We start from the raw sequence: 15,783 nt of genomic DNA, 5'->3' as shown, positions 1-15,783 counted from the left end.
CTGGAAATCTCTTAGCTAGACTTTGGCTGCCAGTCAGGCTTCTATACTTTGTCTCATCCCACGATGGACTAAAGGTCAAAGCCACAGGCCACCAGGTCCAATCACGTTAAACTATCTCATGCTTATACATTGATTAGGAATGGATGAATAATGCTCCGAATCAAAAAGCGCTGCATCATTTCTACAGCTTCGACGCTGCAAAGAACTTGTATTTTGTGGCTTTCTTTGCGATGTAAGATTGGTGAGTCACTCAGTACTATTCAATTCTAACCACTGTCCGCCCCTCCCAATTAGACACGTGCACCGACACGTGCATTGAAGCGGAATACCACGCACTTTCTAAGCCGCTCGTGATTGGATCTGGTGGTCCTTAGCTCTTGCCTTTAGTTCATCGTAGGGTGAGACGAAGTATAGGAGGTCCCAAGTAACTACGAATGAAACAAAAAATAAAAATGTTTGTTTTTCTTTTATAGCCCTGCTATGGCGAGGACATGGCGAGGGCAGCGCGGGGCCCGTTCGCCTGCGGAGGGAGTTTCTAATAGCATCCTCGATCATCCGCACCGGTGCGCACCGGGGCACTGAGGTGCGCCCCTTCATCTTTGATCAAGTGCACCGGTGCGCACCGGACGTCCTCGATCAACGAAGCGCACCCTCCCGGTGCGGCTTTTCGTTGCCCCAACGCGCACCAAGAAAATCGGCGGTGCGCCGGGGGGCAGTCCCATCAGGCATTGCGGCCAGGAGCGGGAATCGAGAAGATGGCGGGAGTAGCAGACGCGCAGACTATCGAGATGGCGATCTTGCAAAAACGAACACGCCTCGCAGTTGCACTAGATGATTTCCTCGGGTCTTCTGACGGCGAAACGACGAGCTTCTCACCATCGCCGCGATTACTGGCGATTGCTGCGATGGCAAGGAGCGCCCGAAAAGCACGAACTTCGTGGAAAGCGGTGCGAGGCGTTTCGATGACAGCGAGGTACGGCTATTATCTTGTGTTTCGTTTTCTTGAACCAATAATGATGGCCAACATATACATGTGGAATTGTCACCCGCTTCGTGACCCCATTGACAATCACGTCCACGATGTTTATTTCTGTGGGACCGTCAAATCCGCGAGTAAAAGAATAGAAGAAATTGACAGCAGACGGGCACCGTGCGCTGACCTACGCAAGAAAAAACGAACAAAACGCGAAGTGCCGCAAGGTGGAGCTCGCCGCGGTGCACCGGCGTGGCGCAGTTTGTCCTCGATGATGCACCGACATCGCGCTGCACGACCGAGGAGCGCTGTGCACTGTGCTGGTTTCAGGGCGATTCCGGTGCGAGTTGATCGAAGATGCTATAAGGCTCGCCTCCGACGCTCCCCTTGTGTCGGGTGTTCATTTCCGCTTCCCCGGTCAGTGCACTGGCGATGCCGTGTAGCACGTGCAGTCGGGGGTCGGGGAGTCCAGGCCAAGGGAGAGCGGGCGCCACCATGGTGGGCGCCGGCGATCGTTCGTGCTACCGAAGATAATAGCGAGTTTTAGAAGACCGTGTTTCCCCCTCCGCTAAGAACCTCCGCTACCCAGAACTCTACAGCAAAGGCCATCGGCGCGCAGGCGCAGTGGCGGTTTCTGCGTAGCGGAGGGGGAAACACGGCCTACTAAAACTCGCAAATGCTGCGTACGCCGCGAGCGATGGGCCGCCGGATTGGAGCCGTGCAGTCGCGTCTTACGAGTCTTGTGTGCGAAGAGAGACTAGGGCAGTGGTCTCAAACTCATTTGAGTGCGGTGGCCAGATAGCCCACCCCCGAAAGTTCGAGGGCCAACAAACAGGGGGGTTGGGGGGATGGATTGATTTTAAGAAGAAACCTCATGTTCTTTTTTTTTTTTTTGTTGTTCTTTTTTTTTTTTTTTTTGTAAACTCGCTGTTTAGTTAGTGACATTTTCAGCTTTGATTTATTTATAGGACTACTTTGGGCGTGTAACAATAATTAAAATGGCACCGCTCCTATGAGAGCAAGCACACTGTCGTTTCTTTTAACCAATTCACTTTGGAATTATTCAAGCTCAAGATTTGTAAAAAAAGAAAAAATAAAGAAGGAAATTTCTTTCTATGACAGTGCTTTGTTTCCTTGGGATTCTTCGGTCTAAAAAACGAATACTTGTGACTGAATGGCGAGTTTTCCTGAACGCGAAAATCTTCAGCTCCTAGCTTTATCTTTGGCAGTTCCTCTGCGGAGCGAGAGTTTGTGCAGCTGAAGCGTGTCTTTGAGCGAAGTGCTCGCGCTTGCAGCCTAAAATCGAAATTCTGGTACAGGTGACTAACATGACACAAAATTGGGGAAGCAAAAACAAAAAGGAGACAACAGTCAAATGAAAACAAAATAGTACCTATGTAAATACGTTATAAGAGCAGAGCTATGTTTTGAGCGGAAATAAATCGGCAACGTGAGATCATTATAGCGCCTGTCATTTCTGGCGCTCAAGACATGGGAACGAGGGCTCGCAGCCCATTGCCTGCGGGCCGCGTCCCGTCGCGGGCCTGAGACCCCTGGCCTAGGGGAACGAACAAGCGGTGTGTGCGACTGCGTGCGGATGCAAAGGCATTTCTGAAGCTGGAAGGCTTTCTTTTATATGTTTTCACTCCATAACATAGAAAGATAAACTCCGGTTTACTGTCGACTCTCATTAGACACTTGTAGAACCCGCCCTCTCTTTGACACAAGTGCCCTCCCTCTGGCTTCTAGCCTTGTGCACATATTTTGCTTTCACCCGCATGCCCTTCTGCTTCGCAGTCTTTGTTGCTTTTGGGCTTGGCCACAAACAAATTGTAAGAAAATGTGCTTTGACGTTTTGCCCAGTTAGAAGACACGACACACGTCCGCTCGGCTTGAGGCTGCGACACCTGCTTCTCCGTGTCACCTCTTTCAGCAGAACCACGGAAGTGCAATGCATTACCTGACACGAAATGTATCTGCAATGGCAGGGCGCCTAACCAAAATAACTGCAGTTCAATATTTTCCAAGCTTCCTGCCTCTAAAGAAAAGAAAAAGTAACTTAAAAGTAACTTTGAAATGAGTACAAGTTACTTGGAAAAAGTATTTAAGTTAGATTATTAAATACTGACGTTCGGAAGTATTTGCAAGATACCAAGTTACTCACAAAAGTATTTAAGATACAGTAACTTGAGTAGAGTATTTAAGTTACGTACAAGTCTGGTATGAATAGCTCACAAATTGCGCGGCATGGCAGCTCGCTTGCAACTGCTACACATAGGTTGATTACGATGCTTACAGTAAATACTGTAAGCATTTTGTTTTTGCTGATATTATTATTCGACCAATCTGCAGGCGTAGGCAGCTTGTTAAGAAAAATCACCCGATCTTCCTGTTCTGCGACCAAACACGCGCGGAAAGAACGGAAAAAAACAAAAATAACAAGTAGAAGTAAACAAAACCACGTGTCACAGTTGGAAAGGAAGGGACACATCGCGACGGGTTTGGACAAAAGACGGGCAAAGTTCTAAATTAACCACTTTCGCTGCGCACAAACGTTAAAAAAAAAAAAAAAAACAGCAATGTCGTTGTCGTTTGCGGTGGTCTGCGAGAAATTCTTCAGGAAAAGTACCCCTCCGGGGAAACCTCTTCACCCCTATTGGGGATGCAAGCACTCGTGCGTACAGATGGTTTACACCGGCGAGGGTGCACACGTTGTTTAGGCGCGTGTATGTGCGTGTTTGTGGTGAGAAGCGCTTGTATGATGGCGGCGCCGCCGGGGACAAAAAGAAACGCCGTGCCGCTAGTCCTCTGGAAGAGCATTCGCTGCACACTCAGCATCTGTTTATCCCCCACTGTGGTTCCTCTCCCAACCCCCGAACATAATTCCAAAGAACAAGCCGTTAAAAAAAAATAAAGAAAGTAATGGTCGGTTTGGCTTGCTTTGGCCCCCCTTGTAGATGTGAATACAAGGCCCGTACCCGGCCCGGTCCAGATTGCAATCAAATATACCAAAAGGCGAGCTTGTAGCGCTAGCCGCAACATGTCCAGATGAATATCTCAAATTAAATGCAGTAATTAAATAAGCACAACAAATTTTCTATCTGCGTCCTCAGAGCAGCTGTTCACCGTTCTACCACAATACACAAAAATTTGTAAGTATAAGTTGCAGTAACTCGACGTAACAAGACTTTTTCTTGAACTCTTCAGCCTCACGCCATGCTGTCCATGACTGGGTTGGGAGCGCCGCCTCGCGGCGAGCGACGGAGTTAGCGCAATTACACTCTTCTGCTGGCCAGCAGAAGAGTGTAATTGCGCTAACTCCGTCGCTCGCCGCGAGGCGACGCTCCCAACCCAGTCATGGATAAAGCCCCTCGATATGTTTCTGTTTGTCTTGCAAGTAGCGTCAAACACGCAAGCGCACGTGGCGGCCGTGTCTCGAGCGGACCTTGGAAGCAAATGGCGGTGCAGCACTAAAATGAGCGGCCCTAGGAAGCGAATGGCGGCAGAGCACCCGCTCGTGGCACGTGTCTCGCGCATTTCCACAACAATGGTTGGCGGTACTTGTAAAAAACGCCTTTATCAAGGGGCTTTAAGTCATGGACAGCATGGCGTGAGGCTGAAGAGTTCAAGAAAAAGTCTTGTTACGTCGAGTTACTGCAACTTATACTTACAAATTTTTGTGTATTGTGGTAGAACGGTGAACAGCTGCTCTGAGGACGCAGATAGAAAATTTGTTGTGCTTATTTAATTACTGCATTTAATTTGAGATATTCATCTGGACATGTTGCGGCTAGCGCTACAAGCTCGCCTTTTGGTATATTTGATTGCAATCTGGACCGGGCCGGGTACGGGCCTTGTATTCACATCTACAAGGGGGGCCAAAGCAAGCCAAACCGACCATTACTTTCTTTATTTTTTTTTTAACGGCTTGTTCTTTGGGAAGCGGGACGAATGGGACGGCCGGAGAAGCCTTCGCGCGCTCGCTTCGGGTTCTCGGAGGCCATGATGGGGACAACAAATACAATGACTCAGCGCTCGGCTGACTTAACCGAACGCGGCGTCAGCGTTCGGCTGGAGTTCGTGTTCTCCGGTGAGGGCAAGGAGGGCATCATGAACAATGCAGCATGCACGGTGCCCAGCTAAGCACAAAAGCCCAAGTGGGTCAAGTTCGCATCCTCTGACGACTGCGTACATGTCAATTACAGCCTTTTTTTTTAAATTTCAAATGGAAGAAATAATCTCAGAGGTCAACTAGCTTGATATGCCGGTATAAAGTTTTTTTACCTACATCACTGTAACTGCAAGGTGTGTATTTGCACTTACAATAAAAGTGAAAAGCACATAGAAGTTATAAATAGGCAATAGTGCCCAAAGGAACGCTAATGTAAAGAATTAAACAGACAGCAAGAACCACTCTCTACTTAGACACGGCCAGGCAACAGCGTATAAAGGGGTGTCCAAACAGGACACTACAAAACCCGCGACTCCGGCAAATCGTGCCGCGCTCTGCCGCGATCCGCTTCCGGCCGTCGGAGGGAAATTTCCCTCCGTCAATTCTTCCCGGGGGGAAACTTCCCTCCGTCAAATCTCCCCCTCGCTTCCTCCACGGCGGCCTTGCTCTGCTCATCACGTGGGTCCGGAGAGCCACTCACACGCTCTGTTGGCTGTCGGTCAATCGCTCAAGGCCTCCGCTCGCAATACGGAACCGCGTCGGACGCCATCACGACGAAAGTGAATCTCGACAAAGAAAGCAGATCCGAGGCGGGCGAAACGCACCCTTCGACGCAGGAATGTCCCAAATCCACCCAAAGACGGACCTCCTTGGCCTTCGAGCCGAGGCGACGGCGGTACGCGAGGGCGTTGGCGAGGTGAGACAGACGCAGGTGGCGTGTGACGTCAATCTGAAGAGGAGAGCAGTCGTGATCGTAAAAATTTTCACGACTCCTGCAAACATTTTCACGACTCCGACAGACCGTAAAAATAGAAGCGTCCGCTTCAATTTTCACGATTTGTCGGAGGCGCGGGTTTTGTAGTGTCCTGTTTGGACACCCCTTAAAGGGCAACTCCGCTTCATTTTTGATATTTAGAAAACTATGTAGCCCTCTTCAGTATCACATAGGAAGACCCCATGTCAAATATTACGATCTAATTCCGTCTATATATTTAATAAACTGGCCAGCGAACCTTCAAGCGAGCCAAGTCGCCGAAATCTGCCAACTCTAGCGTGCGGCGCGAGGCTCAATCATCAGCGCAGTCAATGCCACGGAGTTGGAGCGGCCAACGTTGAACCACTACGTCAGAGGCATGCATACTTCATTCTCACGTTTTGCTTGTTTTTACTTTTCAGAGCGAAATTTAACGATGACGTCATGAGTTTCTCGTCCCGGTGTTGGCTGACCGGGCGTTCACGTGATCACCGCTGCCCTGCGCGCTTATCGGTCTGTTTCTCCGCTCCCCTTCTCCTCTTTCGTCTTCTCCCCTTCCCCCTCTCCCCCGGGCCATCACCGCCCACGCCATGCGAAGCGACCTGCCCGCGTCCAAAAAGAAAAAAAAAGAAAGGACCTGCCCGCGTCGCGTGTCCTGTTTCTCGCTCCCTCCCGAACGTCACAAGACCACGTGGTTCGACGTGAGGTGCCCATGACTGTGACGACCCGAGACCAATGTTGCCTGACGCAACCGAAGTTTCGGTTTCGGTATCTGCTGATGTTTAAATTAGGATTACACAAATATTATTCCACATTTCGCGAATCCGAAGACGTAGAGTTTTTGAGTATTACTTTGTGAATGTGAATCACATGGAAGCCTAAATTTTTAGAAATTGAGCGGAGTTGCCGTTTAAGGGCACCCCTTGGACACCCCTTTGGACACCCCTTAAATAATAAATAATCCTGAAGCGGATCGCGGCAGAGCGCGGCACGATTTGCCGGAGTCGCGGGTTTTGTAGTGTCCTGTTTGGACACCCCTTTAAGCAGTGTTCGCTTTGATCGACGAGTGACCCGTCAATAGGCACTTCCGTGAGGTGACTAGATCTGGCATATTAGCAATCTGAAGGTGATTGGCACGTTTGGGTACCTTGAAGGAGCCCTACGCGCGTTTAAATTCACATGTCTGCTTTGATTCGCAGCTTGTCTTTACTCGTCTGTACTGCAGTACTGCCTACTGCTCACCGATTTGTCTAAGTTATACCCGTCGCTCCCAAATTAAAAGGAACCTGCCAACTAAAGTAAATATATTTCTATATTGTTAATAAAGTGACATACTATTCGCTACGAGTGAAGTTTCCAACGCAATTTCTCTTTCTCTCCCAAACTCTCAAAACGCAAACCCGTTTTCCCATAAGAATACATCACCGGAAATTAATTTCATCCTGCTTGCTGTCTGTTGCAAAATGCGACAGGAAGTCGCATGGATAGCACCAATGAAAGCTTCGGCGTATATTATAATAACTCCATGGCCGTAATCAGCATAGCCCTGTTTCTCACGACGCTCTGCGGGCTTCCAAATCAAACCTGAACCACCCAATTAATACGGAAGAAATCGTTAATTATTTTTATAAAATTACACATTTAGAATTATGAAAATTAAAAAAAAAAAATACGGTCGCTTTCTAGTAGCCAAGTGGAGTGCATCCCTCCACCTTGCTGAAGGTTAGCGGGGACACCCTGTATGTCATCCCGCGCTGGCAGATTGACTCGTGACTATTCTGTATTCACCCAGGCTAACATGAAGTCATATTTTCGCACTTCCGACGTTGCAGAAGCTGCGATTTTCACCTCCCAAAAAGTTCGTGATTACCAGGCGCAATATGCTACCGCGGTTTTGTTTTTTTAAACGATGACATAATTCCAGATAAGATATAAAAGGAGGAGGAAAGCACGAAAACGAAGGAAAGGTGGGCGAAAGCCTGGAGATCGCAAGGCGACAGTTGCGTCCCCCCAAAACAAGCTGAAATGTACGGGGACATTTCACAGCTTTTCATAACGAAGTGTTGCACTTTTGTTTTGCAGCGAAGTAACTTACTGTTTTCCTCCCCTCCCTCCTCTCTAAATTGAAAACGGCGCAAGACATGTGAAAAAACTGCTTATTTTGAGGAGTCTTTCAGGGACAAACGAAATCCTTGCCACTGAAGCCTATTCTCACAGTAACTGCACACCTCTATTGGTACAGTACGTTCTACAAGTATCTATAAGTGCGCACATTATAAAAGGAAAGCGTACACTGTTAGCAAGTGCCGTGTATTTGGTAAATATTTGGGGTGAAAAACACGCTATTTACACAAATTACCATAAATTTACACGATGAGTAACGGATAATAAGTTCAGATATCATGCGAGGTTGTAAAAAACGTGTTTTGGTTCGGTCATACACGCATAACCGTGTAGCCGACCTCAATAACACGCATCGCCTCCGGCGACGACCGCGGCATTGCCGGCTATCGAAGCACCGGAATGCTTGGGGACACACTTAGAAAGGACCGTCGAGACAAATGCCTCGGAAAGAAACATGTCTCGGAAACAGATCAGCACCAAAAGCAATTACGCCATGTCGCGGGACGTTGGCGAAACCCGCGCTTACCTTGGCTCGCCGCCATTTTCTGGTCGATGGCAATGCGGCTTCCCTCATGTCGCCCATGTTTGCATTTAGTTTAGGGCTCTTGATAATAGTTTCTTACACACCACAAATAAAGTCATGAGTCCAATTATTCGTTCAAAACAGTTAAAATGGATATAAAAAGCGTGTCTTCGATGTGAACACGTGACATTGCAGTTGGTTTCGTTTTTGCTTCAACCTTCGACTGCTTCAACTGCAAGCGAACTGGCCGATCTGGCCATGGTGCAAGCGCAACGTCGATGTACGGTGGAAGCAAGAGCCGGTTGGCTTTCGTTCTTTTTGTTTGACCGGAGAAATTTCTGGCAGCCGCTATTGTTTTGGTTTGACGGGACGCGAGAAGCTTCGCATAGAGCTTCGCAGTTTGCGAGCACGTAGTGAAGACGTGACAGGAGTAGTGCCCTTGTGATGTTCCCGGAAGACGGAAAGTACCATTCGTCGTGTGTGCTTTGAAAGCGAGGGGAGTCACAGGGTCCACGAGTGCGCAACCACAAGCCAAGGTTCACGACAGCGCTGCGTTCTTCGGCGATCTCGTTCTGTTTGGGGCAACACGGCGATGCGAGAAAGGGCCGAAACGTTCGTGGTGTGTGGTGCGGTGCTTGTAGGTAGAAACCCGCACTAACGCGGAGCTCATATTGGTTGTTGTGGGGTTGCGTTTGACGGGTTTAGCCCCGTCGTCGTCAGCTGATCCGGTCCAGCTGGTCGGGGAGGACGCAGCGAGCGTTCTTAAAAGTAAATCTTCCTTCAGATGGTTCTTTGTTCTTCTCGATGCGCCACGGACTCTCCCGATGTCATCAGCGAGAAGGCTCGATGAGGTTTGGTATGGGGTAGGTATACTTTATGTACAAGGAATCACGATACAACAACTTTTACGAAGCAGGAAGGGAACTTTCTGGCCGCCCCGCAGACCCTCTCCGCGGCTACTCGAGGTGAGGCCTGCCCACCTAGCTCCAGACAAGAACCCCTTTTCCAGTCAAGACCACGCTTAAATACCAGCGGATCCGCGCTGCTTACAATCCGCCCCAGTGAAAGAACATAGAAAAAACACTCCGAACACTGACATCACTTTTCTCCAGCGCCATTCGTCAAAACTGACATCATTTCTTCAGACGCTTTGCTATTTGCCAAAACTGACATCACTCCTTCAGAGGCTTTGCAATTCGTCGGTTCTGATGTCAGGTCTGGCGCAACTCTCATACAACCTTGGCACACCGGAATGCAATGCTGCTCGTCCATCCATCGGAGCACGGAGAGGAAACATGACACCCCGGCCAGCTTCCCGCAAAGGGCAATCTCTTTACGGGTATGCATTAGTCACGAATGCGAAGGTGGCGGCGCCCGGCAACACATAGAGCACGCCGAGAAAGCGATAAACAATGACGCCAGACCTTACACCTCCCTTCCAAGATCCATTAATCTAAACCAAGATTAATTGGACTACAAACACAAAACGAAGTCCGGCGTCATTACAACACCACAAAATTAAGTCATGCACACTTCAAGGGTTACGCGAAATATAGGGGTATGAAAACATGCACCATTGAACACTCAACGAGTCCACGAGACAAATGGTTCATTCCCTCCGCGGGAGTTCGTATTGGCACACAAAAGTCACAGCACTTTTCGTGTGGTCCACGAGGCCACATTCCACGCCTGCTTGCTATGGTGCTCGAGCCGGCAATGCTTCCCAGCAACCGTTAGGGAGCCTAGATAGGGCATCCGCATTTGTATGGGTGCTGCCCTTGCGGTGACGGATTATCACGTCGTAACGCTGTAGCGCTAAGGCCCAACGTGTGAGTTTTGCGCCCTGGGGCACGCTGCTTGTAAGGTACGAGAGCGGGTTATGGTCGGTAACGACGGTTACCTGGGTGCCGAAGACCCACGTCTCAAACTTCTTTAATCCCCAAATCACCCCGAATGCTTCGCGTTCGATCGTGGCCCACCGCGTTTGCGTTGGCGTGAACCGGTGACTTGCGAAGGCGATCGGAATTTCGGAGCCGTCGGCGGCTATCTGTGCTAAACAGGCACCGACGGCCACCATCGAGGCATCAGTGTGGAGCACATACGGCTTTCCCGGGTCAGGGGTAGCCAGCGACACGGCTTCGCAGAGGGCTTGCTTGAGGGCTTTAAATGCCTCGTGGGCTTCAGGAGGCCAAGGTATCTGAGTAGGCACCCCTTTCCCAGTGAGCTGCGTCAGCGGCCGAGCTATCTCTGCAAAGTTAGGAACGTAGCTACGGTAATAGCCACAGAGGCCGAGAGCGCTCCTCAGCTCTTTCTTTGTCTGGGGCACCTGGAGTCCCTCAATGGCCGCCACGTTCTCGGGATCTGGACCATGCCTCCCAGAACCTACAATATGCCCCAGATAGCGAATAGAAGGCCTAGCCACCTGACACTTTTCAAGGTTTGCATGCAAGCCTGCCGCCTGTAATGCTGTGAACACCCTTTGTAGGTGCTCAACGTGTTGTTCTAGCGACGTACTGAACACAGCTATGTCGTCTAGATATATATATAGGCGCACGCGTAGTCTTCATGACCTGCCAGCACGAGATTCATATTTCTCTGGAAAGTCGCCGCCGCGTTTTTGAGGCCGAAGGGCATCACCCTCCATGCAAACTGACCACAGTGCGAGATGAACGCCGTACAAAGCTGAGAATCCTCGGCCAATGGCACCTGCCAGTAACCACGTCGCAGGTCTATGAGCGTGATGAACTTGGCCGCCCCCACGCGCATGATGAGCTCCTGTGGGTGTCCCATTGGGAAGGCATCTGTTTCCGACACTGCATTAAGCGCGCGGTAATCGATGCACAAGCGCACCGACCCATCTTTCTTTGGTACGCATACGATCGGGTGTGCGAAGGCGCTTTCACATCGGTATATCAAACCTAGCTCCAGCAGCTCTCTGATCTGTTCAGTAACCTCCCCCTTTAAGGCGTCAGGAATCCTATAGGGGCGGCCGCGCTTTGGGCTAGCGCCTTCGATTAGCTTCACACGGTGTTCCCCCACTCGCGCGATACCCGGCTGGCCTGAGAAGAGCGCGTGGTGCTGGTCGAACGCAGCACCTATACGGGCAGCTGTTTCTTCATCGATGTGCGCGGTCTTTTCATGATCGAGAATTGGACGCGCCTGGCCAGGCTCGGCTGCTCGCGGAGTGTATTCTACCTCCCCGAAGTCACAGTCATCGTGGAACATAACGCTCACCGATGCAACTTCGCAAACGTAGGGGCGCAGTTTGTTCGCGTGCACTAGCATGCGGCGGCCATCGCGCGTCTGCACGTAGTACGAGTGCTCACGATACCTTTCCGTTACTGTGCACGGCCCCAGCCACTTCGGGTACATTTTCCCTGCGCGGTTTGTGTCAAAGACGAGGACCGCGTCGCCCTCGTTAAACACCTTTAACATGGCGCGTTTGTTGTAGTGCGACGCGTACGCCTCCTGTTGCTTGCTTGTGGTGAGCTCCGCGGCGTCAGCTGCGAGCTCTAGTTGCGTTTTCAATTTCTCTAAGTAGTCCGCGGGAGCGTCCGCTAACTCCGCTGGGATCTCAATATCACCCGCCCAGCTTCTCCCGAGGATAGCGAGAGGCCCGACCGGGTCTCTACCGTAAAGCATCCGGAAAGGTGACACTCCCGTTGTGTCGTGGGGGACCTCTCGGTAGGCCCACAGCAAGAAGGGGACGAATCGATCCCAGTCTCGGGCGTCTCTCTCGATTACGTGAAACAACATATTTTTGAATACACGGTTCCACCTTTCCACGGACCCGTTACTTTCCGGGTGGTCAGGGGTCGAGAACCGTGGGGTGCAACCCAGTCTCGCGAGAAACTCGCTAGTAAGTGCAGCTGTGAAATTCGTTCCGCAGTCCGAACACACTACTTCTGGTACTCCTGTCCTGGTGAACACGGTCAGCAGCGCATCACATGTCGCTTTGGCTGACAGTGACTTTAGGCAAACCACCTCTGGCCAGCGTGTGCACAAGTCTATGACACACAATGCATAGCGGTGCCCTCTGGCTGAAGGTGGGTCGATAGGGCCGATCACGTCAATGTTGACTTTCTGAAATGGGAACTTCGGGCGCGTGAGCGGTGCTATCGGCACCCTATCGGACTGCCGTCTGTCTGATCGAACCTGACAACTGTGACATCCGTTGCAATGGTCGCGAATGTCTTTCTCCATGCCTGGCCAGTAAAAACTGTACTTAATGCGCGCTTTTGTTTTGCGGAAGCCGAGATGACCGCCCCAGTAGGACTCATGGGCCAGGCGAAGCACAGTGCTGCGGCGCGACTCGGGCAGTAATAACTGCAGCACTTTCTGACCAAGTACTTGATCTTTATGGTACAGCAATCCGTCTACTATTGACATGCCCGCCTTGCCACCTTTTGCATTTTGCCAAGCCCGTCGTAATGACTCGTCATCTCGCTGTTCATTACCGAACTTTCGCGCGTCACTGGTTTGCATCACCTCAGTCTCGAGATTCGGCTCCTCTCGCTCCTCTCCGGAGATATCAGGCGGTGGGGGAACATCGGTTGAAACCGTGTTGGAATTCGATGGCTCGAACAGGTTCTCCCGTTCTTGTCCCTGCTCTCCCTGCTGGCCCCGTTTTCCCACTGCTTGTATGTGAACCTCGTCATCCCCCTCATTATGCGTGTGCAACTGTTCCCATGTTTCCGCGGAGATCAGGCAGTCAGTGTGTGTGAGCCGATCCGTAAGAGCGCACACGACCTGCGTCGCGTCACCCACGTCGTGAATCAAGGATGCCCCGCGGTAAAGTGCGAGTGGTACCACGGCGAGCTTAGCTTCGACCTTCTCGCCGAATGCGGACACGAGTTCTATACTCCCATGCGGCTTTAGCAGCTCCTCTGGCACACTGCTTTCACGGACTACTGTGATGTCTGCTCCGGTGTCGACAATTGCATCAATTACCTTGCCTCGGCAGCTAACTTTGACGCTCCCAAGCTTTGGATGTGCCAAGCTGCGGCTTTCAGCTGCGATACGTGCCGTTAATCTCTCTCCGCGTGGTCGTTCGTCACTTTTTACCCCCCTCGCTTCCCGAGCGAACGGGCATTGAGCCACGTAGTGGCTCGTGCTTCCGCACTGGAAGCATTCGCCCGGCCGAGACGCTTTCTTAACAACCGAGGACGGCCTGGTCGTCTCGGGTTTCTCTGCCCGAGCTGTAACGCTCCCGGTTGTTTTTGATGCGCTCGGTATTACCCCTTGGTTGGTGCCCTTTGACTCTGCCCTCTTAGCGAGGTTTATTTTCGCGCACGCACTGCCCTCGCCCGCCGCTTCCTCATAGGTCTGCAGCAGCCGAGCCAGTTCGTCTGCTTTTAACCATTCTTCCCCCTCCCGCAGCTTAACGTACTTGGCGGCTTCTTCTGCTAAACCCGACCTCAACTGGTCGGCGACTAACAGTTCGAGAAGATTCTTAAAGGAGGAGACGCCGCGGGCCTCCACATAGAAGTCAATGTAACTCTGTAGACGAGTTGCAAACGTTTTCCAAGTCTCCCCCTTTCGCTTGGTCGCGGCAAGAAACCGCCTTTGGTATTCGGCCGCTGACAGCTTCAACTCGTCGAGAACTACTCCCTTGAGTATATCGTAATCCCTGTGTTCCGCAGGGGTTAGTCGCGTCGACAAGTATGCAACCCGCTCAGCGATCATCGGGAAGACGATGTGCCCCCACAGCGCCTTGGGAACGTCGTACGCACCCAGTGAGCTCTCCACTGACTCGAACCAAATAGGCACCTCGCCGTCGGTTGGGAATTTCGGGAAGGCACCTGCTAGCAACTTGGAGTAATATCTGAGTCCCATCTGGCCGCTCGAAGGTTCCGCCTCGCTCGCCTCGTCACGCCTCTGCGTCGCGGTGTCCAGTCGAACCCGAGCGAGCTCGAGTTCAAGTTCTAGAGCGCGTCGGCGCTCTTCTGCTAGCTTCAGGTTATACTCCATTTCTTTTTCCGAGAGAGATGAGTCTGGCACGTGACTACCATCCCCGCCGCCTTTCCCGCTCTCGTTCATGTCTCTCCGATTTTTATCCGCGTTTAGGTGCGGAAATCTGGTATTCATATAATTGGGCCGGCTCGAGCAACACAACACATAACAGAGGAATGTGAACCAAGGGACTCACTCGGATGTTTGTGTGTGCGCCTGGTCGCTCGTCGCCTGAAGCCGACGTCCTCGCTGCGGAAGTCTGATGGTGCTCTCCGCGCCCAATTCTCGGTCCCTGAGGCACGATAGTGGCGGTGCGTGACCGCGTGTCGGGTCGATGTTTTCTTCCCGGCGGCCTGCCAGCGGTCGCTCCTCGTCTGTGCGTCGACGGTTACTGCTTGGCGTCCTCTTCGTTCCTGAAACGTCGCAGATCTCTCCTTCGTAGCCTTTCTTGTCCCAGTCTTGACCTCGTGTCGTTCCTGCGGACGGCCAGTGAAGGAAACTCGATGATCTGTCTTTTCTTGTCCGCTGCTGAAACGCCGCCTTTGGCGTCCTGCGAGGGTTTCCTGTCGTCTTGTTGCCGTCGTCGATTCCTCCGTGGTGCTTCGTGCTGTCGACTGCGCCAGTAGATGGTTCTTTGTTCTTCTCGATGCGCCACGGACTCTCCCGATGTCATCAGCGAGAAGGCTCGATGAGGTTTGGTATGGGGTAGGTATACTTTATATACAAGGAATCACGATACAACAACTTTGACGAAGCAGGAAGGGAACTTTCTGGCCGCCCCGCGGACCCTCTCCGCGGCTACTCGAGGTGAGGCCTGCCCACCTAGCTCCAGACAAGAACCCTTTTCCAGTCAAGACCACGCTTAAATACCAGCGGATCCGCGCTGCTTACAATCCCCCCCAGTGAAAGAACATAGAAAAAACACTCCGAACACTGACATCACTTTTCTCCAGCGCCATTCGTCAAAACTGACATCATTTCTTCAGACGCTTTGCTATTTGCCAAAACTGACATCACTCCTTCAGAGGCTTTGCCATTCGTCGGTTCTGATGTCAGGTCTTGCGCAACTCTCATACAACCTTGGCACACCGGAATGCAATGCTGCTCGTCCATCCATCGGAGCACGGAGAGGAAACATGACACCCCGGCCAGCCGCAAAGGGCAATCTCTTTACGGGTATGCATTAGTCACGAATGCGAAGGTGGCGGCGCCCGGCAACACATAGAGCACGCCGAGAAAGCGATAAACAATGACGCCAGACCTTACAGTTCCGTTTCAAAATGTGG

General features: G+C 51.3%; 1 protein-coding gene across 1 annotated transcript; it reads right to left on the bottom strand.

Moving 5' to 3' along the window:
* Positions 1-10,241: 10,241 nt before the first annotated feature.
* On the bottom strand, positions 10,242-15,236 carry LOC121835896. The gene is made up of 2 exons (XM_042290441.1): positions 11,116-15,236; positions 10,242-10,723 (listed from the first exon to the last, which is right to left on the bottom strand). Exons 1-2 carry the CDS (start codon positions 14,630-14,632, stop codon positions 10,242-10,244), a joined length of 3,999 nt encoding a protein of 1,332 aa, XP_042146375.1. The 5' UTR covers positions 14,633-15,236.
* Between the last annotated feature and the right edge of the window lie 547 nt (positions 15,237-15,783).

This window comes from Ixodes scapularis, unplaced genomic scaffold, assembly GCF_016920785.2.
Source record: "Ixodes scapularis isolate PalLabHiFi unplaced genomic scaffold, ASM1692078v2 PGA_scaffold1__304_contigs__length_218370807, whole genome shotgun sequence".
Lineage (NCBI taxonomy): Eukaryota > Metazoa > Arthropoda > Arachnida > Ixodida > Ixodidae > Ixodes > Ixodes scapularis.
The sequence above is the reverse complement of the archived record's forward strand: the minus strand, read 5'-3'. Positions and strand labels throughout refer to the sequence as shown.

Bases quoted from the DNA above. Each gene is read 5' to 3' on its own strand.
- LOC121835896 (XM_042290441.1), bottom strand. From the start codon at position 14,632: ATGAATACCAGATTTCCGCACCTAAACGCGGATAAAAATCGGAGAGAC. The intron at 10,724-11,115 runs GTCATGAAGACT...GGCCTCCTGAAG, and splicing joins TATGAATCTCGTGCTGGCAG to CCCACGAGGCATTTAAAGCC.